Source organism: Lampetra fluviatilis, chromosome 38 (assembly GCF_964198595.1).
Source record: "Lampetra fluviatilis chromosome 38, kcLamFluv1.1, whole genome shotgun sequence".
NCBI classification, from domain to species: domain Eukaryota; kingdom Metazoa; phylum Chordata; class Hyperoartia; order Petromyzontiformes; family Petromyzontidae; genus Lampetra; species Lampetra fluviatilis.
This window is the reverse complement of record NC_136312.1, coordinates 9,402,247-9,428,190: the sequence shown is the minus strand read 5'-3', so window position 1 is coordinate 9,428,190 and position 25,944 is coordinate 9,402,247. Positions and strand designations below refer to the sequence as shown.

General features: G+C 45.0%; 1 protein-coding gene across 1 annotated transcript in view; it reads right to left on the bottom strand.

Moving 5' to 3' along the window:
- Positions 1 to 16,923, bottom strand: part of LOC144945692 (chemokine-like protein TAFA-3) — a 49,785-nt gene extending 32,862 nt beyond the window's left edge. The window contains exons 1-2 of the mRNA XM_078874260.1: positions 16,902 to 16,923; positions 15,446 to 15,545 (exon numbers count right to left, since the gene is read on the bottom strand). Coding sequence (XP_078730386.1) covers positions 15,446 to 15,545; positions 16,902 to 16,923 — 122 coding nt within the window. The remainder of the gene's footprint in view (positions 1 to 15,445; positions 15,546 to 16,901) is intronic.
- Between the last annotated feature and the right edge of the window lie 9,021 nt (positions 16,924 to 25,944).

The following is a 25,944-nucleotide window of genomic DNA, read 5'->3' as shown; positions in this document are numbered from 1 at the left end:
TAGCGGTAAGGACGCTGCACTATGAACCCGGCGACCCGGGTTCGATTCCCACTCACGGCCAACAACAGTGATGATTATTTGAACCGTCCTGGGCTTCCCCTAGGTCGACTCAGCCTCAAATGAGTACCTGGTGCGGTGTGTAAACATCGCCATTGGGGAGACAAAGGCGGTCGGGCATGGTGCTGGCCACCCACCTCCTCGTGTACCGTTCTGGCCTTCATAGGTGCTCGCTAACAGCACTTGTCCCTACAGTCTGTTCAGGCTACACGGGGGGTCTTTGTTTTGTACATGTCCGTGCCACGTGGGTGTGTGCTTCTGCGTTTGTCTCGTTTGCGACTGAGGACACCTCGACGGTCGTGTATTTATGTGGGGGTCATCCGCGAGGACCTCGGGCGAACACAGAAGTATTTGTGTTTTATTTTGCCGTCGTTTATTGCTTGTATTATTATTATCTGCCGTAATTTCATTGCAGTGTTATTTTAAGTGACGTTTTTGTGTGCGCCGCGCCAATTTTCTCCAGCACATATTTTTTCTCTCTCCCTCCCCTTCTGTAAGCTTATCAATATCTGGCGCGCGGGGACAAAGCGCACACTCCCAATTTTCTACCCAGTGGGAATTCGCCTTTCTAATAAAGCTTGAAAATTATTTGCTGTCTTCCAGTCCACTTATTTATTTGTTTTAGCTTTATAGAGTTGTAAGGCAAATATATATATATGAGCGATCGTCAAAATGACCCGTTGGATTATTCCTCCTCGCCCCCCCCCCTCCCCTAAACCGCCTGACCCCAACTCGGTTCTGTCTGGAGAGTGCTTCAGTTGGCTGAGAAGAAAATGACCAGCGGACTTGCGTGGGAGGGAATTTTCACGAGCGCGCGTGCGCGCTCTCGCTCGCACTCTGGCGGAGTTAATAAGTGTCCCTTTTACATGGTTTGCGCACGCCCATCGCAATAACTGGTGGATGCCAGGAGTTTCAGCCCCTGGCAAACCCATTTCTCAAGGAAGGCCCACGAGTGACTTTGACGTTTAGGGGAGGAGGAAAGGAAGAAGATAGGGGAAAAAGCAAAGAAAATAAAAAACCCCACCACCTCGGGGCGCTATACGGCGGTAGCGCCGTCATTAACCCTTTCCCATTCTGATGACGTACGTCTTAAACGGCACATGCAGATCCGCAGATGTGCACGTCATCAGGTTTTCTGTTCCGATGACGCCATCGGAACGGAATCGGAAGAAAAACGGAAATGAAATCACTTTATTGGCACCGAGGCTCCTCCCACAAGGCCATGCGGGAGGGCGTGTGACACGGTTTTGTCACCGGCTATCGTAGAGTGCGGTCGTGTCGCTACGGTTCTCTGCTGAGAGTACAATTTATTTAAAAACAACGGTGCTATCCCTTTCGGAATAAATTGTGGCCACGCGACCCACCATGGAACATGCAGATTCTCTGAACGGGAAAGGGTTAAGATGCGTCGATTCGCGGGAAAATAATGGACGTGCTGAAAAGAAATATGAAGATGTTTTCATTAAACGACGCATGCAGATCCGTCGACTGCTATGGATTAAGTGACACGAGAGACACCGAGAGCCGCAAACTCTGCCAGTTTGAATAAAACTTCACCGCGCATCGATTCGACCTTTTTGTCTCGCGTAAATTTCCTCCACCTAGCGAAGTCTAAAAAACCCAGCACACCTCTCAAGTTTTCATTGGCAGGGACCAGCAGGGCCTCCATGGCAATACGTTTCGATCACGCATCTTCCCCATATCACGCCCCCCCCCCCACCACCACCTCACCATCTTCGCTGTCGCGGCGACAGCGTTGCCCCCAACAACATATTTGAGCCACCAGCCACCACTGCTCGGCTAGGTTCCAACAATTCGGCTTCACATTCTCCATCAGGGGGGGTCACCTGGGGCAGCCACCCAACCCGCAATGTTTTTAAAATAAAATTTTCAGAATCGCAATATTTATTTTTACCGGAGTAATCCGATGAGCTATAAAGTCACGTAGATAGGTTCAAAGAACTACGACGTTTCGATCGTGACTTTACCGAAAAGCCCAAATAATATGAATTCCTGCAGTCACGAAAGCTTTAAGTCAAGATTCAAAGCTCAGTAGTTTTGACAGATTTCCGTTGACCTCAGCAGAACGACAGCCTGGTTTGGCCTCACGACTGGCGTTTCATCTCTACGCAAGACGCCGACTGCAGATTGAGGTGCTCCTGAGCGCAGAGCCACCTTGCCACGTTGGGCGAGAGGAGTTGAATCGAACAACTCTTACGGCTTTCGTGGATGAGTGGGAGGTGCAGTGGCGCGGCGCGGCGCTACGAACGATGCGACCCCCGCGTTCGGATGCCTTCCACGGCTAAGCTCGTCCGTGGCGAGTGAGACGTGAACGAGTCCTGGGCACGCCCACTTCATCAACCTGCACCGATCAGCGTGGTGAAGTATGGTCAAATAACCCCCTCCCCCCCCTGTAAATGACATGGGGTGAGAAGGCCATCATCCATCATTAAATCGACAACGGGTTGTACATTATTACAGTTATTACCGGGTTCACTTTTCACCCTGCAGACAGTTGTCTGATACCGTGATCCGTGTCTCATTAGTGCTAGTGGAGTTGATTTCTATGCAAAAACAATGTCAGGGGGTATTTTTCTTATTTTTGTTTTGATAAACTTAAAGAAAACATTGAGACTGGCTTATTTTGCCATCTTATAATCCGATACTGTATATGCATATTTATAATCACTGATATATATTTTTTAAATCTCAAGTTAGCATTCAGCCAGTGCTCATCCTCCGTTGACAGGTCTGACACAGTGTTGGACATTCTACTTATCTATGATAACCAGTGTTGTTTTCAGCCACCAAGTGGTATCTATTTTATCGGCCCCGAGGGATGATGGGCTGAGTCGATACCAAAACCAGGAATTGAACTCGCAACCTTCTCATTGTGAGCTGCTCTTTCTACCACTGCGTCACTTGGTTGAGTAATGTATAGATATGTATTTTTATAATACACGTTGATATTGCTATATGAATATAATAATCATCATCATCACCACCACCACATCATCATCAATGTATTGGCTCTACAGTAACGAAAGTGCTGAATCTAGAGGAAGTCTCACGGAGACTCAAGATTCGTTTCGGGAGTGTTTTGTGAAGGGATATTAATTATTGGGTTCATTATCGAGTTGCTGCTTTGAGAAAAGTCCATCGCTGCATTGACACGATCACGTAATAACGGCGGGTAACGTGGCAAAACACATCGTCAACCACAGTGCAGTAAAATTTCGATTTAAAGCTTTCGTGACTGCAGGGATTCATCTTCTTGGTTCTTTCGGTAAAGTCACGTAGAAGGGAAATAATACAATAATTAAAATAAAAAGAATAAAATAAAAAAAATTCTCACAACGTTTCGGCCACAACACAAGCATCCGTCCTCAGGTGAAGAAACAGAGCTGTCGGAACGCTGTCTTCCCGACAGCCCTGTTTCTTCACCTGAGGACGGCTGCTTGTGTTGTGGCCGAAACGTCGTAAGATTTTTATTTTATTTTATTATGTTTTATTTTAATTATTGTATTATTTCCCTTCTACGTGACTTTACCGAAAGAACCAAGAAGACACAGTACAGTAGTAATACTCATGATAACGACGAGCAAAATGCGTTTACGAGAAGTGACGGACACTTGCGCTAATAACCACGGCGTAGGCGGCAGGTTTTGTTTTTATCTAACCGCGCACACAACCAAATTTGCATCGGTGAATGTTAGCGAACGCTAATGACTTACGCATTTGTTTGGGGGCGCACGGGTTTCGCTTAATCTTGCCCCGTCCCTGAATCCTATAAAGTAAACCCCGCCAACTTGGCCTTGGAAGTAGGGCCGAGTAACTACACTTTGATTGTATCTGCCTCCCACAGCAACTGGGCCTCGACCTTTCTGCGTGTCAAACAATGGCTTTTTATTTCATGGTGGAGCTTGGCTCCTGCCATAGTCGTGGGGAAATGTCACCGCTGGCTCGAATCCAACACAGGGAGATGAGTGCCATGCCAAGGGGCCTTAATTGAACCCCTGGCCGACTGAATGTGACTTGATCTCATCAGATTTCACAAGCTAAACCGGACTAATCCTGGTTAACATTGGATGGGAGACTGCGTGGAATGTTTAGGTGTTATGGACTTGGGATGCAAGGTGGGTCCATTATTAAGCAAAAACAGAAGTAGATTGTTTCAATCTGACCATGTGCATCTCTGTGTGTGTTATTCCCTCATATGCGTGGTTCTTCTGCAGGTATTTTTTTTAAGATGTCCCTCCTCACAAGGCAATCACTCACTCGATCAAAATGGCAAAAACATTTCCGATGTGGGACCATCCTGAAAAGAAAGTATCCAGACTCGGCGATGCCTTCCTGGCTAAATAAAGCGCATGACGGTATATATATAGTTAAACGCTGTGTCGTGTTTTTTTTTTGTTGCAACATCGATTCTTTCAGTACAAAACTGCAGCGACGGATAAAGTACCTAATTGTATTAATGGGGAGCTGTAAAAATTACATTCGGCGTTTTACATATGGCACAGTTTGCCTCCATAGCCGCCGCCGCCGCCGCTGCTGCTGCTGTTGTTGTTGTTGTGGTTTGCACGCTGTGCCTCGCGATGTTCTGCTGCTATTGGCTCGGCGCTCTCTGTGCCCGCGTGTCACCTCCAGAATTAACTCAGCCCCGAAAGGATCATGTGCAGTTTTTTGTTCGACGGTCAGGGCCAACATAGGTGGGTTCTGTTGGCCCCACAGATCAATTGTGTGCAGGACCAGCCTTAATGGGTGCTCGCTAATAGTACTGTCCTCAACAGGATAAGAATCTAAATTGGGACAATTTGTGTTTTCACGGGCGTAATGGTTGCCTCGTAGGTTTGTTAGACGAAGCTATACCCATTGCTGCCTCCACCAAAACTATATGCATTTGAAAATGTCCTGTTAATCTTGAAATGTCTGTGGCAAACCATTTCCCGACCCTGTAATTTATTCCAGCGATGCCATTCCAGGTCTCTCCGAGCCTTCCGTTACTTTGACCGTTCTCAGAACGCATTACGTTGAACGTTAAACTGACGTTTGTCTTGGGAGATTAAATAAGCCTTCCGGGGGAAACGTGTACCATTCGCTGCAGGTGATGCCCTGTAAATTTCAAAGCCATTTGAAAAAATGTGTGTTTTTCCCCCTTCGTCTCCCCGTTACATTGATAGGGCGCGTTGCCAGTGGGTTGGAAAAAAAACACCTCGAATTTCGCAACATTTCTCCTGCCTCCTGCAAGATTTATTTGGACTCGCGGAAAAAAAATCAAGTTCCTTGCAATCACAGCGCAATTTCACGTCAGAGTGCCGAAGTGATCCGGAACAATGCACGCATCGCCGGACCAATAATACAAGTCAAACAGAAACACTGCTGTCCACTTGCTGGCTCTGAATCTGTACTTATTTTGTCACAATCTCGCCAGGGCCTGATAGGGTGGCCCACACACTCACACGCGCTCACGACGGCGCCGCGCGCGAGCTGAGGTCACGTTGGGGAGAGACGCACAATTCTCACCTCGTTGCGAGAGATGGCGGTGAACCTCCTGACTGTCTTGCGCGAGAACGCACGATCCCACACTGACGTGCTGAATGTTGATTTGCACTTGACTCGTTTGTATTCAATCCCAATGGAGGAGGAGGAGCTGCATGTACGCACGGATCTATTATGTGTACGCACATGAATTTATATAAAAAAATAATTTGAGTACATGTAACATATTGGCTTTACAGACCATTCTAGATTTGAAGTTTTCGTGACTGCAAGGATTCATACTCTTTGTTTTTTTCGGTAAAGTCACGTAGGTAAAAAATTAAATGAAAAAAACCCAACTAAATTAAATCACGACGTTTCGGAGGCAACACAATCTTCCGTCTTCCGTATCAAGTAATTTTGCTGTGACGGTTCCACCTGAAGACGGAAGGTTGTGTTGCCTCCGAAACGTCGTGATTTAATCTAGTTTTTTTTCCATTTAATTTTGTTACCGACGTGACTTTACCGAAAAAACCAAAGAATACTTTCCAGCCCAATGACGACGAGCGAAAACTCTGGAGTGGTTTCGACCATTCTGGGTCTCATCAGCAGAGTCAAACTTGTCAAAGAAATGTTGCCCGATTAACGGATGTTATTGAGAGCATTCCTGTAATAATTATGGGACGTCGTTTCACGGGAACGAGCAAACGCGTACACGAAGCGCGTTGTGAGTTGCTGCGGGGCATTGTGGGTGACCGCAGATATAAAGAGAATCTCATGTTTTGTGTGTCCATAGATAAATAGGCACATCTATTTCAGTCTCTTAGAGCATGATGGGGTACTTTTTGGAGGGTTGAACTCGATAATATTTGCACAGCAAGCATACTTCCAAATGGATCGTAAACATTGACACGTGTCTATTTATCCTCTTCCTCGACGCCGTCTTACGAACTACGCAGCCTGAAGTGATCGCATTCGGTTTGGGGCTCGTAACAATAAACAAATAACAATAAATACGTCCTTATTAAAAAATATATATAAGTCTTCATTTCATCGACTTTCTACAAGTGTATACAACAAACGCAACGTTTCAATAACAATCACAACGATTTCTCTGCCAGACCACTCCCGAGTGCTAACACCATCGTCAACGAAATTATTCATGTGCCAAGGAATGAGAAATATAGACATCACTGACAAAGAAAACTGCAACAAAAGCTGAAAAGCATGCATAGCTTCGCTGATAGGTGTACGCTTAAAATTGCCCAGAGAGAGAGAGAGAAAGAACACCAACGTTATGAATCATGCATTAACACTTACAATAAAGGAGGCCGGTTTTTTTCCGTGTGGCAAATGGGCTCTGCGTCAGAGTGAAGTGAAGAGGGTAGCGATGATAGTTTGCCAATGGCGTTTTGCACCGTGGGCCGCTCACAAAACTGGGCCGTTTTACAAAAGGCGTTTTGACAAATGAACCGTGGTGACTCGACACGCGGATACGTTCTTCCGTCGGCAGACACGGAGTAGCAGACTTAAACAACAACAACAAAAACCGCTTGGTTGACAAATGCGGTGAGTGTTTTTCGATTCGCGCTTGTACACCACTGCAAACACCGGCCCCACCCCTATCCTCCCCCCACTCCCCTTTGTGTCACTTTGTTTATTTTTATATTCTTGGTTCTTTCGGTAAAGTCACGTAGAATGGAAACAATACAATAATAAAAATATTGATTTTATTGTTTTATATTTTTAATTATTTTATTGTTTCCCTTCTATGTAACTTTACCGCAAGAACCAAGAATATGAATCCCTGCAGTCACGAAAGCTTTACATCAAAATTTGTTTATTTTGTTTTGCGATCTGTAGCTTTAATTTGTATACATGAGAGCGGTGTGGAGTTTTACTTATGATGTGATGAGAGAGAGCGCCTGGAGACGAATGCAAGTGCCCTTCGTGAAGGAGACCTGCAGGCAAACGAAACTACACGACAGAATATTTCACTGCAGAAACTCAAACCGAGCAACCATCACGAGCAACCAAGATGACTACACAGACAAAGGAAATGTTCTCAACAAGGTAAAAAGCGCAGCCATGAAATGTCTTGCTTCTGCCACTGCTGGCGGAAGGGACTCCAATGTAGGGGACCTCCAGAGAGAGAGAGAGGGGGTTTTTTCTTCTTCTTGGTTCTTTCGGTAAAGTCACGTAGAATGGAAATAATAAAATAATAAAAATAAAACATAATAAAATAATTCTCACGACGTTTCGGCCACAACGCAAGCAGCCGTCCTCAGGTGGAGAGCAGGTCTGTCGAGTAGACTGAATGACTCTGTCTGAATGACTCTGTCTACTCGACAGACCTGCTCTCCACCTGAGGACGGCTGAAACGTCGTGAGAATTATTTAATTATGTTTTATTTGTATTATTTTATTATTTCCATTCTACGTGACTTTACCGAAAGAACCAAGAAGATGAATCCCTGCAGTCACGAAAGCTTTAAATCGAGAGAGAGGGGTTTTGTTTTTGACCTACTCTTCCTCACTGGCGAGACGTCTTTGGAAGATGTGGGCGGACCCACACTTTGCTTCCCCACATGTCCATCGACAAAAAAATAGACTCCAGTGTAAATAACGTGGGCAAGATCACACGCAAAAAAACATTCGGCTCCACATTCCACACGGATAAACCCACATGATGCTCAGAGCTCTGATGCTACACTCGCCATCCGTGGGACATCGCCATCGGTAGACTAATCCCCAGAATAGGAATGAATCATCTCCATCACCGTAGAAGTTCTGCTTGTAAGCATGTTGAACTTCATTCGCGCCGTACGTTTCCAACCATGCTAATCGGTCAGAAGCCAACACCCCCGATTGCTGCGAGCAACGATCCACATCTTGTTTCCATGACCAGTGTGGCGTCCTGCTGGGCCCAGGCTGGACCAGGCAAATCTTGGCGAGTCCAGTCAGGCCAAACTAGTCCCACGGAGATCCAGACCCAGGCCCCCAAAACGTATTTTTTTCAAACTCGGAGCTGGGCTGATCCTTGAGTCAGTCATGAAATCACGGGGTAAATGTTCGAGTCAGATGCGCCTGCTATTACGTGTGTAATTCTAAAAAAATATAAAAACTTTTTATCGTCATATGTGCGATAAGAATAGGTCACGGTGCCGCCCTTAAATTACATGCCCACTCCACTGCAGGTGGAATGACCTCCACTCGAGGGAGCTGAAGGGAACTCCTCTTGAGTTGTATTTGGCCTACTCTTCCATGCGGGCCAGCCATCTTGGAAGAGGTGGGAGTACCCACCCTTTCTTTATCCCACCACATGCAACGAACTGCAGTGTACCTGATTCATACAATTACTGCTGGGTGTAAAGAAGCGGGGAGGAAAGGGGATTTCAGAAAACTCGCGTCGTTGTTTTACCTGCAGCGCCTGGAGATCGAATCCAAACGGCGATCTCTGGATTGCCAAGCCCAATGAGCCGCTGACCGTTACACCACGCAGCATGCCGCACCAAGCTACGCGGCAATAATGGCAACGATTTTTTTTTGCTTGAAATAGTCTGTCCATTCTACAACCGTGTCATCTGTAAATCATCTGAAAATACTGTGGGGCCAAATCGAAGGTCTGTTATCTGCGACATTTTACCAACAAGGGAAGTTTCTCGTGAGTGGTCATGGCGAGGTAAAAATAAGAAGCCCACATGTCCAGGGTTTGTTTGTTTGTTTGACGGATAAGAGGAGTTGTGTGAAAAGCTCACCCCTATTGCATCTTCTTGCGTATACATTTTTTTGCAGATAATAGGATTTTTTTGCGTGGACAATACTGTATAATGGGATGACGACAACTTGCATTATCGCTCGATTTTGGAAACCGTCTGATTCTGTCTCGTTCCCAGTGGTCATGGAATGGAGGCATTACTTCGTCTCTCTCTGAGCTTTGGACACTGACAACACTAAGACTCTTAGGGTTGTCAGTCTGGCTGTCTGACCCTTTGGCATTTACGCTGAACCCTAACAATCCCAAAGGTTATATTGTACTCCGGCAGTATTCCACACTGCAATCTGCTTGTGGGTGTGCGCGTCTGACTCGGAGAAAGGGGAAACAAAATAAATAAAAACCCGTCGCTTTATCTTTTGCAAACATTCCCGTTTTTTTATGAATTTCGCCAAATCGGCACGGACATAAATAGAATAGGAGACTCTGATGGAACGGCGGTGGCAGCTAAAAAGAAGAGGGAGAGAGGCACGGGAGGGAGAAAACGTGATGAGATGGAGAAAAATAGAGGCACGATGGGTCGGAGAGATAGGGCAGGACACAAAAAAACCCCAAAAAGATGCCCGTTTAAAAGCACAGGACGATGATTGAGGGGTGCAGGCGTTGCAGGAGTGATATGGAGTGGTGGCACACTTTTTTTTTTAGAAACTATCTCTGTAAAAATGCAAATGCCCCATTTAAAAAAGAAAAACGACAGCGATAAGTATGACAGCAATTCTTATGTGTAGAACTGCATCGGTGCGTGGGTGTGCGTTTTTTTTTTTTGGCGCAGTGTGAGATTGTCACCTGGGGAGACAAATGCGGCCAGGCGTGGTGCTGGCCACGCCACCACTTTGTACGCTGTGGTAGCCTTAATAGGTGCTCGCGAACAGCACTTGCCCCAACAGACTGTTGAGGCTATGCGGGTGATCTTTGGTGTACTTGCATGCAAGCGAGAAAGGATGAATGAAAGCCTTTTATCGAGCCTGCCTGAGTATCCACTGGGACGCGATATATATTGTTGATGTACTGCATGTAAAATAGTTGTATGCAAAGTACATATAATACGTAATGTCTGTGTGTACAAAGTTATGGATTTGTATAACATTAATAATGTATTTTCCACAATTGTACGCAATATTTCCAGCATGTGTATGCATGTACGTATGCATTCCTAATATTTTAAATATATTCTGCATATTCAACATAAAGTAAAGGATGTGCAATATTTAAATCACACGGGCATATTTGTTTGTGTATGGAATACATCTGGCATATGAAAGTACAGTATGCAATATTTTCAGCACGACTGAATACGCATGTAAAATATCCCCACCTTATGCATATGTATGCACTGTTTTCAATCAATTAATTTATGTTCCTAAATATGCCAGTGTATGTATTTATGCAGGTGGTATATTTTCAGCATAACGATGGAGGAGTGGGTGTAGTGGTTAGCGCTTTGCACAATAAGCCCAGCGAGCCCTGTGAAATTTCTGGCCATTTTCTAACATCAGTGGTGAGTGACATTTGAGCAATTTCCAAGCTCCCTCCCCCCGTCACCAATCTGCACAAACCGGAGCGGTGAAGTATGGTAAAACTCCCGCGACTGATACGGTGTAAGAAGGGCTTCATCCAGCAGTGGATTGATAAAGGCACGTGCAATATTTAATATCATTGATATTGATTTTTTGCATTATCCATACGGGCAACTTTATATCCTCAGTAAGTGTATGCATGTGTGTGTGTGTCCACGTGTGCATATGTACATGCGTATTGTAATAAAGAACAAACAGCCTGCGATACTGTACGGTATATGAGAAAGACCACGGGTCAAATTGTGCAATTGCTTTCTTTCATGTCGCGCAAACAAAAAAAAATGTGATGTTTAAAAAATCGCATGCGTGCACACACACACACACAAACATGTATAAAGCACAAACTCTCAATGCACCATCTGTCACCATGTCCACGCATCCATCTGTCGTCCACTGCCCAGCCTGGCGAGGCTCGGCCCATAGGCATGCATCAGAGCACAATAAGACACCCGAGTGAAGGACTTCGTGCCAAAGCAACAAAGATATTCATTGACCCGTTTCCCAATTCCCCAGCTTCCCATCGAAAGATCGCATTTGCGATATGGATCGAGAGAGGGCGCGCAGATAATCTGGGCTGGATAAGTGTTCGACGTGAGGATGCGAGAGTCGCAAAGCTCCTGTGATGAAAGGTTGGCCTGGCTTCTTTTTTTGTGTGTGTGTTTACCCTGCGAGTGCGTTTCGTTGCGTGCGGCGTGTGTAACGGAGCAGCCGTCGCAGTTGGTTCGCATTCTCCTTTTCGATGGATCTTGAGCAAGAAATGACACTTCTGTGGCGAGCGCCGGCAATGTCGCTCGCCGCATTGTGCGCTTTCAGGCTGCGCTTTTGCGGCCGTATAGAACGCCCATCCTTCCGCTAATAGGAAGCCACTGGAGCTGGGCACTTTCAAATCATCTAGATTGAAACCTTGATTCTTTAGAAACTGCTTTTTGTGTTTAGTTTGTTGTCCTTCCCTCCGCACCTCCGATTAGCGCGGTTGGCTACGTACGGTGCGGAAGAAGTTAAACCTACAATGTTCACTCCCCTATGAAGTGGTACTCGTTTTATCAACCGTGTAGAGATGATTGGCTGAGTCGACTCACAACCCATGATATGAACTTACGACCTGAGTGCGTGACACAGACGCTCTTAACCGAAGTGCCACCTGGCCAGATTTGGCTCCAATATCCCAGATAATGTGAACTTTTATTTTTTTACACACGAACAGGTGGCCAGCATCGTTACTTGAAATTAATTTGCGTAATTTACTCAAAAAAAAGCCTCACTGGGTCTCTTTCAACTCAGCCTCTTATTCAGAAGTGTCCTGTTTTTGATGATCGATCAAATCTACCTGGAGAGTAGATTATATTCTAGATTTGAAGTTTTCGTACCTGCCAGTATACATACTTTTTGGTTCTTTCGGTAAAGTCACGTAGATGAAAAAGAAAAAGAATTTCGTTATATCCATTATTTATTTATTTTTAAATTATTCATATTTTTAATCTACGTGACTTTACTGAAAGAACCAAAGAGTAGTTTTTATTTTATTGCGTTCACATGTGGCGTGGAGCTGGAGTTCCCGGTGAAGATACACGTTGTACAAATAAGTCAACTGCCTCAAATGGGCACAGCTCTTTAGAAATAATTTTCATCGAAACGTATAGATACGTGCAGATGGATAGGTTACGATATGTATGGGTACAGAGTATATTGAGGTATAGAGACACGGATATTGACGAATATCAATGCATCTATATATACACCTGAAAATCATTACACCTTACAGCTGCTTTGCCAATCTACTGCTGGATGAAGGCCTCTTCACACTGCGTTTGTCATTGAGGTTGTTTAACCATACTTCACCACATTGGTCAGTGCATGTTGGTGAAGGGCAGGTGTTAGCCATGGCTGGCAGTAGAACTCAGGTTGCTGTGATATTTCTAAAAAATTATGTCTATATATGTCACGGGACCTCCTTTGCCAGTACCAAAATATGAGAATAGGGTTTCCCCTTTATTATTTGGCAACAAAACAGCTGTGTTAAGTTGTTAAAACACCAAACTGAAACCTTTTGCAAGGAATCATGTCTGCTTTAACCACAATACTTGTGGTCAGAATGCAAACAAAAAAACACACTGATAATATATGCATTGTCCTCGAAACTGATTGGTCCACACTAGAGACAGCTTTCTTTTGAGCCTAGTCTCAAAACGGTGTCAAAAGGCGTCCTCTGGTCTAACACCTGTTTTGTTGCCAGAAAAAGGGGAGAACCTCTTCTCATGTCTATATATATTTAATTCCAACACCATCAGGGATGGCGATGGTGTTGGAATATCACCGTTCATCAGTGGCTAGACAACGTACTCTTAGTTTTTTCGGTAAAGTCACGTAGGAAAAAGAATGAAATAAAAATTAATAAAAATAAAATAATAAAAATCACGACGTTTCGGAGGCAACACAAGTCTCCGTCATCAGGTGGGACCGTCACAGCCAGATTTGCTGTATCACTTGATACCGTCACAGCCAGATTTGCTGTATCACTTGATACAGCAAATCTGGCTGTGACGGTCCCACCTGATGACGGAGACTTGTGTTGCCTCCGAAACGTCGTGATTTTTATTATTTTATTTTTTATTAATTTTAATTTCAATTTTTTACCTACGTGACTTTACCGAAAAACTAAGAGTATGAATCCTTGCAGTCACGAAACCTTCAAATCTAGGACAGACAACGGCTGATGGTAACCATGTGGAAGCAGTCTCAATGCCATCTTCAGTATCAGTTAATTTTTTTGTGCAAAAATTAAACGAGAAAACACTTTTTTTTTTAATCTATCATTGGTTTTGAACATTTAGTACACTTATGGTAATTCATGTGCCTTCTTCGTGTTAGCATGAGGGGCAAAGCATCCCATTCACCAACGCATAACCCCGCGTGACTTTGTAACGCTGCGCTGATCCGCGTACGGCATTCCGTTCCCTCGCTGCCGCTCTGCAAAAAAAGTTTGGGGCGGGTTGCGTAACGCAATGTTCAGTTCTCTATCCACACGGGCCGCGGTGTTTCTGACAAACAGACTTCACTTTCGATATGTATACACACACGCGCGCGCAAATGTTCTTTCATCGATGCACAGAGGCGCAGGTCCCTCGTCGGCCCCCGTGTCTAGAACAGTCGCGACGCCGCTGTGAAAGTTGCGAGAAACGGCGCTCGCTCTCTCACTCTCGCTCTCTCACTCGCTCTCTCACTCTCTAACTCTCTAGTGTGCACCGATTTTAGGTGCCACGTGGCATCTCGTCTCGCGAGTCGGGAGGTCGCGACGAGTTCACACCCCGGTCGGCGGGTAACAGCCGGACGCTGTCGTCGTCGTCCTGGTCGTCGACGAAAACGAGCACCGCTTTACGGAATGCGAGCACACGGTTTGCGGCGGTTGAGAATGATCCTGGTCGTTGGCACTGCGGGGCGTTCAACGTTGGCTTCGTTTCATGCTCGTTGATCAAATTGAGCATGAATATATCTATACACAATTACATTTCGATTTAAAGCTTTCGTGACTGCAGGGATTCATCTTCTTGGTTCTTTCGGTAAAGTCACATTCAGACGCTCTCTCCCCGACAGACCTGGTCTTCACCTGAGGACGGCTGCTTGCGTTGTGGCCGAAACGTCGTGAGAATTATTTTATAAAGATTTATTTTATTATTTAATTACTTCCATTCGACGTGACTTTACCGAAAGAACCAAGAAGATATACACAATTACATCTAAAGTCACTTGTGTGGTAAAGGTGCACCGCTGAGGTTGCCTGCTCGTGCCACCGCTGGTGGGTCAGGCCTCTTAGGAGAGGGCCTCAACAGAGACGGTGTTTGGCCGACTTCGCTGGCCAGGCGTCTTGGAAGAGCCGGGGTGACCCACAGTTCACCCCACCCACACGCGCGCGACCTCCTGATTGAGCCTCTGTGGTGGATGGACAGAACGTTCTCTGGACGTTCTATGTTCACAGTATGCTTAATATATTACTGGTAGGAACCAACTGGTTCCACCAGCCCACAGGGGATTATTGTGTCCGTCCGTCGTGCATCCAAAAATGGGAGGGGTGGGGCTGGGTGGAGAGGGGAGGGTGGGGAGGGGCTGGGTGGGGAGGGTGGGGAGGGGCTGGGTGGGGAGGGGAGGGTGGGGAGGGGCTGGGTGGGGAGGATGGGGCTGGGTGCGGGGTGGGAGGGGTGGGACTGGGTGGGGAGGGGCTGGTCACCCCGTGGTGCCCTTATAAAACTCAACGTTTAACCTACTCACGCCGGCTTGTGCCCGCGCTCACAGTGGGCCATATTTGCGGAATACACCACGCCGCCGTTGACCCTGGCCATTGACCAAGCAACCCAACGTTCCTACCAGCTCCCTCCGCAGGAATGTGTTTATTTTCACGAGGAGACTGCCAATGTATCATTCGTGCCACGTGCGAGTATGGGAGGAGTACTGGATAGAGTGACTGCCAAAATGCTCGCACCTACAGTGGGATAGTTGAGCAAAAAATCCGCAAAGATAGGCGCGCAAACGACTTTTGTCATGCATTCAAAAGGGGGTCCGACCTGCCCTGCTTGAAGTCGTACGTCTCATAGCTTTGATACAATCCACCAACCTCGACCTCCGAGTTCCCGGTGTGAAACGTGCTCACGGCCGTTCCGTTGTCTGAACAAAGCACGACGAAGATCCACGCCATAACAACACGAGGAGTCGTACAAACAGAAAACAACTGAATCGGAATATGTATTTGGACTGGAGGAATCCGATGAGCTATGAAGCTCTTTTTCATAGATGTCCAGTGGAGGTGCATCAGCAAGTTACAAAATAATTATGCAAAAACCGATCGGAGTGCAAAGTATAGGTAAGGTAACACAAATAATAAAAATAAAACAATAAAATTATCACGACGTTTCGATTGCAACACAAGCAATCATCATCAGGTGTGAAAACCACAGCAATAATTTTTTTTATTAAAAAATTTTCCCTTCTACGTGACTTTACCGAAAGAACCAATAATCTGAATCCCTGCAGTCACGAAAGCTTTAAAACGAAAGTCACACAAAGTAAATACTGACAGTCGTCATGACAGCACTTCAACTTGCCAGACCTCGGGAAGACATTTAGTTTCGTGTTGGCGTGATGAGAGAGTACCTTTTACGTGGTAGCAAGTGCATGATTTGACATGTTTATTGCGTTTCGGCTCAAAACAATCGGCGTCTACCGATCCAATTATTACGAACGTCGTTGATTAACGCATCTCGCGAAGAAACGCCGTGAAAAAACGAAGTGAAAACAATTAAAAATGTGACACTGCGCCATAGACTCTGGGATCTTGAAATAAAGTGACGTGTTTTTACGGTAAAATATTAAAATGTTGACATTATTTAATAATTATAATGATAATCGCAATGACAATAAAATCCAGGCGTGCCAGTGTCATGAATTTTAATTGGGTTTAACATGTGGAGATACCTCAATGTATCAATATGTCGTCCAACAGTAACACACAGGATACCCACAAACTATTCATTCTGCAAACGGCATCGTCATCGCAACACGTTCATTCAGACTGCACTCTTTGGAATCACGTCAGGAGGTCATGAAACGTGTCCGTTCCACAATTCGGCCGCAGAGCTTCTGACGAAGAATTTGTTGAGTTTTTTTTTGGCATTCCACAAAGTGCAAGGCCGTCACAAGGGCGCTATGTTCCGGACACGTGGTCTGCAGTAGTTTCACGGTGGAGAGGCGATGATTTCTCGATGTACTCCCAATTGACTACTGAAGCCATTCGGAACTATGCACTTTTTTTTTAAAGTCATCTGGATTAAAAGCTCATTTCTTTAGAACTGCTTTTTGTGTTTTAGTTTTGTTATCCTTACCCGCACTTCCGATTAGCATGGTTGGCTACGTACGGTGCGAAAGAAGTTCTACATACGTGCCAAGCGGTGGCTGCATTTCCGCTGGGTAATTTCACTGCTCCCAAAATATACTTGTCGATTTCCCTCTCTCTGTGTCTCTCACCCTGCGTCACGGGATTCTCCATCTAGAGGAGTAAAACGTCGCTGGCTGCATGTCAGTCAGATAATTATAGATTTACAAATATTTGACGAAAACTTAAAACTATTAAACTCTTTTTTCTATTTGACCAGGTAAGGCCCACTGAGCTACATAGGCTCTAGATTTGAAGCTTTCGTGACTGCAAGGATTCATACTCTTAGTTTTTTCGGTAAAGTCACGTAGGTAAAAAAATGAAATTAATAAAAATAAAATAATAAAAATCACGACGTTTCGGAGGCAACACAAGTCTCCGTCATCAAGTGATGCAGCCAATCTGGCTGTGACGGTCCCACCTGATGACGGAGACTTGTGTTGCCTCCGAAACGTCGTGATTTTTTTTATTTTATTTTTATTAATTTAAATTGCATTTTTTTACCTACGTGACTTTACCGAAAAAACTAAGAGTATACATAGGCTCTTTTTTTAGAAGCGACATGGCCACAAATTATAGCTCATAGAAGTGTCTTATCACGCGGAAATGTATTGCAGCCAAATACTCTAAGCACAAGTTTATAAATGTGGAGGGAAAACCGTAGGATCCGGAGAAATATCACGAGACCACGAGGAGAACACGCAAACTATAAATATACAGCAGGCGTCAGGGTCGGCATCGAACCCACGACGACCTCCTGTACACCAGGCAAGGTAGTTAACATCTCGCCACTGCGATGTGGTGAGAGCTAGCAGAAACGTAATTAAGTGATGATTAAATTAATGTATTTATTACACAATAATTGTCAGCTAGGGATGATACTGTGGTCACCATTTAGATTTGGTCTCCCGGTGTGGAAATTCAAATAACGATGAAAGTTTCGTGAATCTCTTCCCGCCACCTCAGTCCACCCGGTATGATAACTGGGCACAGTATGATTAGTCGATCGCTAGGTCGCAAGTGGTGCGGTGGAGTGTAGGTTACTCCCACCCCTTCCAAGACGTCTGGCCCACGTGGAAGAGCAGGCCAAGTACCCTACCGAGAAGAGGTCCAAGTGCAGTCCCTCGCCAGCAGTTGTGGCAGCAAGCAATCGCAGGTCTGCACCTTTATCTTTGCCGCACACTGTTGTTGTGAGCTTGAATGAAAACGAAACTCGAAACCCAAATATAATCAAATGCAGAGACTTCGATGTGCCAGCCCATTGTTTTGACATGGCCATTATGAGTCATCCCCGGAGACACGCAGCCACCTCCATTAGACCACTGTTGTAATGACTTGGCTTGAAAATTGGAATATGTGCACATGATTTATAATCGAGCGGTCCAAGTCTCTTCATGTAAATGCGATGAAAAGGGAACTCTTGCGACAATAGCAAGCCCAGCATCGACACTTTGACGCCGCGACTGCGGTAAGCGCTTAGTCTGAACTCCAGAATCACTGCCAACAGTAACATCGTCCATTGTTTCACTTCAAGTTGAGAGCCGTGGACTCACACAGACAAATATCATCACAGAGAGACACGTAGACTCACACGGACAAATATCATCACAGAGAGACCCTGAGACTCACACAGACAAATATCATCACAGAGAGACCCTGAGACTCACAAAGACAAATATCATCACAGCGAGACTCTGAGACTCACACAGACAAATATCATCACAGATGTCTCATTCGGGCAAATCGTTTGAGGTGTGGCTGCGCTGTTGAGCATCGCTTTGGACTGAAATACATATCTACAAAGAATAACTCATATGACAATACAAACACACAAGGTCTGTGCACAAAATGTCACTTTGTGCGAATGTTGTCCAAATCAAGGGCTGAGAGGTACAACTTTTCCCGAGCAGAGGCATTGGAAATGTGCGCCAAGTGCACTCTTTGCTAGGATTTCATCATCGGAGTTGAAATGCACACGGAGATGCTGCCGTGCTTCTATGCCACCTCCCGGCGTCGCGTGTGAAACAACGGTGCCGGTCTTCTTGGTTCTTTCGGTAAAGTCACGTAGAAGGGAAATAATAAAATAATAAAAATAAAACATAATAAAATAATTCTCACGACGTTTCGGCCACAACGCAAGCAGCCGTCCTCAGGTGAAGAACAGGTCTGTCGGAAAGACAGTGTCTGAATGAACACCACCAGGCATGGCAGCGTATATTTAAGCTGGGTTGGAGGGGGAAGAGCGCCTTGACACAAGTTGTGGCCGAAACGTCGTGAGAATTATTTTATTATGTTTTATTTTTATTATTTTATTATTTCCCTTCTACGTGACTTTACCGAAAGCTTTAAATCGAAACGGTGCCGGTCTTTGAAACCCCCAAACCCCCGTGCCTGTGCAGCCAGCAGTAGCAATGGGTTCACCAAAAACCCATCGGTGGGTCGAGGTATGGCGAGATAAAGTGTGGGCATTGCTACCTCGTCCACGAGAGTCTGGTCAGTGTGGAAGAGTAGGCCAAAGTACACTCTCTTTGGGGGGGGGGGGGTGATAGGATCTATCTCTAGAGCTTCCATTAGTGGAGACCCTTCTGCCAGGGCTGAACTTTTAGCTTCACCATGGAATGTTAAATTGTGACCTTGACAAAGTGACATTGCTATTTGCATCCAAATAAGATACATTTAAACCTGGCCACGATTCCTATTATCTATTTATTTCTGCGCTCTAATTTTGGTTTAAGTATATCAGTCTGAACGGCGAGTTTATTGGGTTATTATTATTTCATTGCATGCCTTAATTGCTAATGCTGATGATAATTAAGCCTATATTTTATAATTCATCTGAGTTAATGAGAATGTTGTTGTGTTATCCAAATAATAATGACAAATGAATGTAATGTTACGTATATTTGATAGATATAAAATACTACCATCACTCATCTTATCTATGGGACTTTTTTTTGCTAGTATCAAGGTATTGAATGCGTGTCTCTGTGTTGTCTCTCTCTCTGCTTGTGTCTCTGTCTGTGTGTCTCCGTGTCTGTATTTTGTCTCTCTCTCAAATGTAGTTCTACCTGATGATGATTGCTTGTGTTGCAATAGAAGCGTCGTATTCTAATTCATTTATTTTCTTTCTTTCTACGTGACTTTACCGAAAGAACCAAAGAGTAATTCCTGCAGTTACAAAAGCTTAAAATCAAGTTAAAATAAACCAGGCTTTGCCTCTCCTGGTATAGATACAGATGTTATGAACCCACAATTGTAAATGTTGTGGGTTTACTCTCTAACAACACGGGTGTGCTGAAGTAGTAACTAATTGGCAGAAACCTTTATTACGAACTTATGAAGATAAATAAAAAACATTATAACTTAAGAAAAGCATACACAAGCCTAGTGATAAAAAACTCCACCCCACCATATAAAATAAGGAAACCCGGTCGCCTAAAAAATATTAAGGAAGGGAAAAAGGCCTTTAAGAACAGATGGTGTGATAAGGTGAGATTTGAATGATAGTGTGAGATTTGAATTATAGGGTGAGATTTGAATGATAGGTGAGATTTCAATGATAGTGTGAAATTTGAATGATAGGGTGAGATTTGAATGATGAAGTGAGATTTGAATGATAGGGTGAGATTTCAATGATAGTGTGAAATTTGAATGATAGGGTGAGATTTGAATGATGAAGTGAGATTTGAATGATACGGTGAGATTTCAATGATAGTGTGAAATTTGAATGATAGGGTGAGATTTGAATGATGAGGTGAGATTTTAATGATCGGGTGAGATTTGAATGATAGGGTGAAATTGGAATGATAGTGTGAAATTTGAATGATCGGGTGAGATTTGAATGATAGGGCGAGATTTGAATGATAGGGTGAGATTTGAATGATCGGGTGAGATTTGAATGATAGGGTGAGATTTGAATGATAGGGTGAAATCTGAATGATAGTGTGAGATTTGAATGATCGGGTGAGATTTGAATGATAGAGTGAGATTTGAATGATCAGGTGAGATTTGAATGATAGGGTGAAATTTGAATGATAGGGTGAGATTTGAATTATAGGGTGAGATTTGAATGATAGGGTGGAATTTGAATGATAGGGTGAGATTTGAATTATAGGGTGAGATTTGAATGATAGTGTGAGATTTGAATTATAGGGTGACATTTGAATTATAGGGTGAGATTTGAATGATAGGTTGAAGTGAATTCCACAGTCGAATGGGGTCTGTGATTAAAAACGTGCAAGTAGCATAAGAAAACGACTTATGAATGTAATGCGCCACCATTAACAATTAATTTATATATTTTTCAATAGTTTTTTTGGCCAACATTGCTCATATAAATTTCAAAAGAACTCGCAACTTTTCTCAAGACACGACCGAATATTGGCACTGAAAACAAATGTACGACAGTCTGTCGTCGAATGTAAAAGAAAATTTGAATTGAAAAAGTTGGGATGAACACATTGAGACAGCTGCTGACAAATGTGCTTTTGCATTTAGAGTGTTTTGCAATATTTTTTTTTTGCAATTTGTAGTGGTGATGCATTAAGTGGGGTTCTTGAGAGCTCGCTCTGTCTGTGTACTCACTAGGAAAGTCGAGCTGGCAACGCCAGGCAAAGATTTGCAAACAAATGGGGACATTTATTCAGTCCAAAAAACCAACCCCCCCTCCCACCAGAATGTGCATTAAACATAGGTCCGTTTCTAAATATAACTGAATAATGTTACTCTTAGTTTTTTCGGTAAAGTCACGTGGGTAAAAAATAAAATTAAAATTAATAAAAGTAATAATAGAAATAAAATAATAAAAAAACACGACGTTTCGGAGGCAACACAAGTCTCCGTCATCAGGTGGGACCGTCACAGCCAGATTTGCTGCATCAAGTCAATAGCTGTGACGGTCCCACCTGATGACGGAGACTTGTGTTGCCTCCGAAACGTCGTGATTTATTATTATTTTATTTCTATTATTACTTTTATTAATTTTTATTTCATTTCTTACCTACGTGACTTTACCGAAAAAACTAAGAGTATGAATCCTTGCAGTCACGAAAGCTTCAAATCGGAAAAATGTTCCAAATGAACAATGTCTTTATAACCAAGAAAGCTGTCTCTGGTGTGGACCAATCAGTTTCAAAGACAATGCATAAATTATCAGAGTATTGTTTTTTGTTTGCATTTGACCACAAGTATTGTGGTTAATGTAAGCATGATTCCTTGCAAAAGGTGTCAGTTTTGTTGCCAGAAAAAAGGGGAAAAACCCTATTAGTATAACCAGTGGATTGTTAAACACGTGCGTTAAATAATCAAGCAATGCGCTATTTAACTTGCCAAGCAATGTTTCACTGACTCAGGACCTAGTTTCAAAACAATCCCCGACACTTTGGAATTATGCATCCACTTCGTTCAATCGCTTTGCAGGCTTATCGTGGGGGGGGGGGGGGCAGCGATGCAAGGAGAAAACCCATGGCTGGTGGACAAAAAAAAAGAATAACATTTAAACGCTGTGACACAGATAGTCTGTCAACGTGCGGGAAACATGCTTGCTGTACTGCCTTCCACGGGCACCACCACAATGCCCTACAGGTAACTCGCATAACACAATAGCATCATTTGTGTGACCCACCAACCCTCGGTGAAGGTCACTAGAAAACAGGCATCCATTTGCGCTACAATTAAAAAAAATTCTATTTACTTCTAGATTTGAAGCTTTCGTGACTGCAAGGATTCATATTCTTAGGTTTTTTCGGTAAAGTCACGTAGGTAAAAAAAATAAAATTAATAAAAGTAAAATAAAAATAAAATAAAAATCACGACGTTTCGGAGGCAACACTTTACCGAAAAAACCTAAGATTAATTAAATTTACTTCTGAGCTTAGAAAAAAAAGAAGGGAGATAATGACACAGTTGCAGTTTGGCATCACCGTGCGGAATGCCGCAAGGTGCTTGGCAAACCAAACATCACGGGGGAATTGCCGAAGCGAGCGACTCGGCCGTCAGGAATTCAATCGCCGCTGCGCTTCATACCCGACGCGCTGGCAGCCCCCGACTCTCACGTGGCATCTGTGAGGATCTTCGCCGTGGCAACTTCGAGCGGCCAAATGCCCGCCGCCGCCGCCGCCGCCACCGCCGGCTCGGCGAACTCGGCAAAACTAACAGGGCAAGCAGAGCGGGATGGCCCGCCGGTTACCGGAGGCGACGTGAGCCACAGTTTTTTGGTGGCAATCCCCCCCCCCCTACCATCACCGCCACCACCACCACCGCCACCGCCACCACCACCACCGCCGCCGCCACCACCACCGCCGCCGCCACCACCGCCGCCGCCACCACCACCGCCGCCACCACCACCACCGCCACCACCACCACCACCGCCACCACCACCACCGCCGCCACCACCACCACCGCCACCACCACCACCGCCGCCACCACCACCACCGCCACCACCACCACCGCCGCCACCACCGCCACCGCCACCACCACCGCCACCGCCGCCACCACCGCCACCACCACCGCCGCCGCCACCACCACCGCCGCCACCACCACCACCGCCGCCGCCACCACCACCACCGCCGCCACCACCACCACCGCCGCCGCCACCACCGCCGCCGACCCCCGCGTGCGATGTTCCTCACCGTGGGTCGGCGTGATTGCGCGCGCACGCCAGCCTCACGGAGAGGCTCCCTTTGCACGTAATAGAGCGGGGGGGGGGGGACACGGCAATTTCGCCGGAGAGCCGCCGGTCTCGTAATAAACGTTGTTCTGTGCCACAATTTGCATTTGTTAACCTTCAGCCTGCCTTTGCGACGAACCTCGGGGATTACCGAGGGGGCCCTATTGCATACAAGGGAGTTTTGGCTGGCGGAAGTATATCGATAAATAAAACCTTATTTTCAGATCCCTTATCACTGCTCTCCAATTATCAACCGACCAATCTGACGCCGTGTACACAGTGCTCCCAGCCCCCCCCCCCGTCTCAGACTATATAGGACCCTTATTTCCAATTCCGGCGTGCCGGCTAATACCCTCGTTGCGGGGAAACTGCCGCTTGGAATTGCAGAAACGTGACCGGCACCCGATTCCTGGGCCCTGCTGCACTAACGTGGCTCCGTTCCTGCCATTTTGACATTGATATTCACACGAAGGTGATATCTTGCGGAGGATGTGTAATGTGTGCTTATTGCTCCTCTGCGAATGATACAGCCCTGTGGTCTGTGTGTAACTATTGACACAGCTGATGATCGCCAGATCCTCTGCTTAGTCCGAATACAAATTTCTGCACTCCCCCCGCCCCGCCCAGCCCCCACCTCGCCTCCCTACCCTTCCAACACACCGAAAGATGGACCTATTCACCCCAGAGCGCTGGTTTGATCTGAAACATTGGGCAACTGAAACATTGGGGGCATTTTATAAATCCTCCCCACCTCTGTCGGCCCGTGATCCACGCGGCACTTCAATTGGACCGCACCATTGTTAGTAGAGCGGGAGGTCGCGTGTGCTGAGATGAAGCGCGGGTACTCCTAACCCTCTTGCAACACATGTGGCCGGAGTGGAAGAGGAGGCCAATACCCTTCTAGAGTGTCCTTTCAAGGGCTACTACCTCGAGTGGGAGAGGCCTCTTCCGTTGGCAGTGGCGTTTGCGATAGATTGGCTCGAGCCGCGAACCTATGAAAATAAGCGGCAAGCACGTGACTGACCACCTGGTCATGTAGCCACCCCGTGATCCACCAACGCCCACCTCCGAAGAATTGGATGACAAGGTGTGTGCCACCATCACCACCTCGCCCGGCATGTTCATTTAATTAGTGTGAATCGTTAGATGTGCGTTGTTGACAAAAATCCGCACCGTCTATTCCTGCACGTGTGCCTGCTTGTGGCCGTCATGATTTATCTTTTGGCTGCTGGGAAAAAAAGGAAAGGTGATATAGCAGAGCGTGGCTTGAAAGGCGGTGGAACGTCAAATCATAAAGTCAGTTTGTCATTTGAGTCTCATGCAGCAGTAAGCACCGGTGTAAGTCACACCAATCATCGCCGTAAATCATGCCTCGCATCCAGCACTCTTGACAAAACGCCTGGAAATTCCACGGTAACGAGGAACAAAATTATAGAAAGATTTTAGTAGTATGGTATTTTCGTGAATGTGTTTATTCATAGAGGACCCAAAAATCCCCAAAAACGTCTTCATGACCAAGGTAAACATTGGGAATTGCTGAACTTGGTGGCTGTGAGCCAGTGGTGGATTCCACATTTCCATGGCAGGGTCCGATGTCTAGAAAATACTTACCATTGTTGAATTTCCCACAGAGTGGTATTAATCTTGATTTTAAGCTTTCGTGACTGCATGAATTCATACTCTGTGGTTTTTTTTATGTAAAGTCACGTAGGTACAAAAAAAAATCACGACCTGATGAAGATTCCTTGTGTTGCAATCGAAACGTCGTGATTTTTTTGATATTTTTATATTTTTATTTTTAACTACGTGACTTTACCGAAATCACCAAAGAGTACAGAGTGGTATTAATTGTGTCAACCCCCAGAGAAGATGATGGGCTGGGTCAATCCCTGACCGAGAATTGAACTCTCAATATCCCAATTGCATTGGTCTCTTGCACGTAAAGACATTATTATTATTATAGCATGCACACTAATAATAATAAAAGTTCCTTGTTAAAAACCCCCGTGAAGCAATGCAATGATTATGACAAATACACAGGCGATTGAATAAAGGGACAATTATCCGTGTGCATGCGTTGTTGTAGCTCTGTCATAATAACAACAATAACAAGTATAACCCGTAAAAACTAAGTTTTTCACTATAAATCATTTATATGCGTGGCGGCTAGAGTCCTCTCGTCCTCTGGCTTTAGATGGCTGCCACCTATGGGCCAGATGATTGCATGGCAGCATTAAGCAATTGGTAATGAAATATAATATTTTTGTCCTAAAAAGTGTAAAATTTTTGAAAAAAAATTTCACGAACATTAATTGTCACGCGCAACGAGTCTGTGTGGAAAATGTCACCTCGATTGGATCACGGGAAGTGGGTTAAAAAACGACCGAAAGATTTGCACGGTCGTAAGCAAGCAAGCAAGCAAGCAAGCGAACTTAATATAAAGGATTTACAAAAATACAGACATGTTC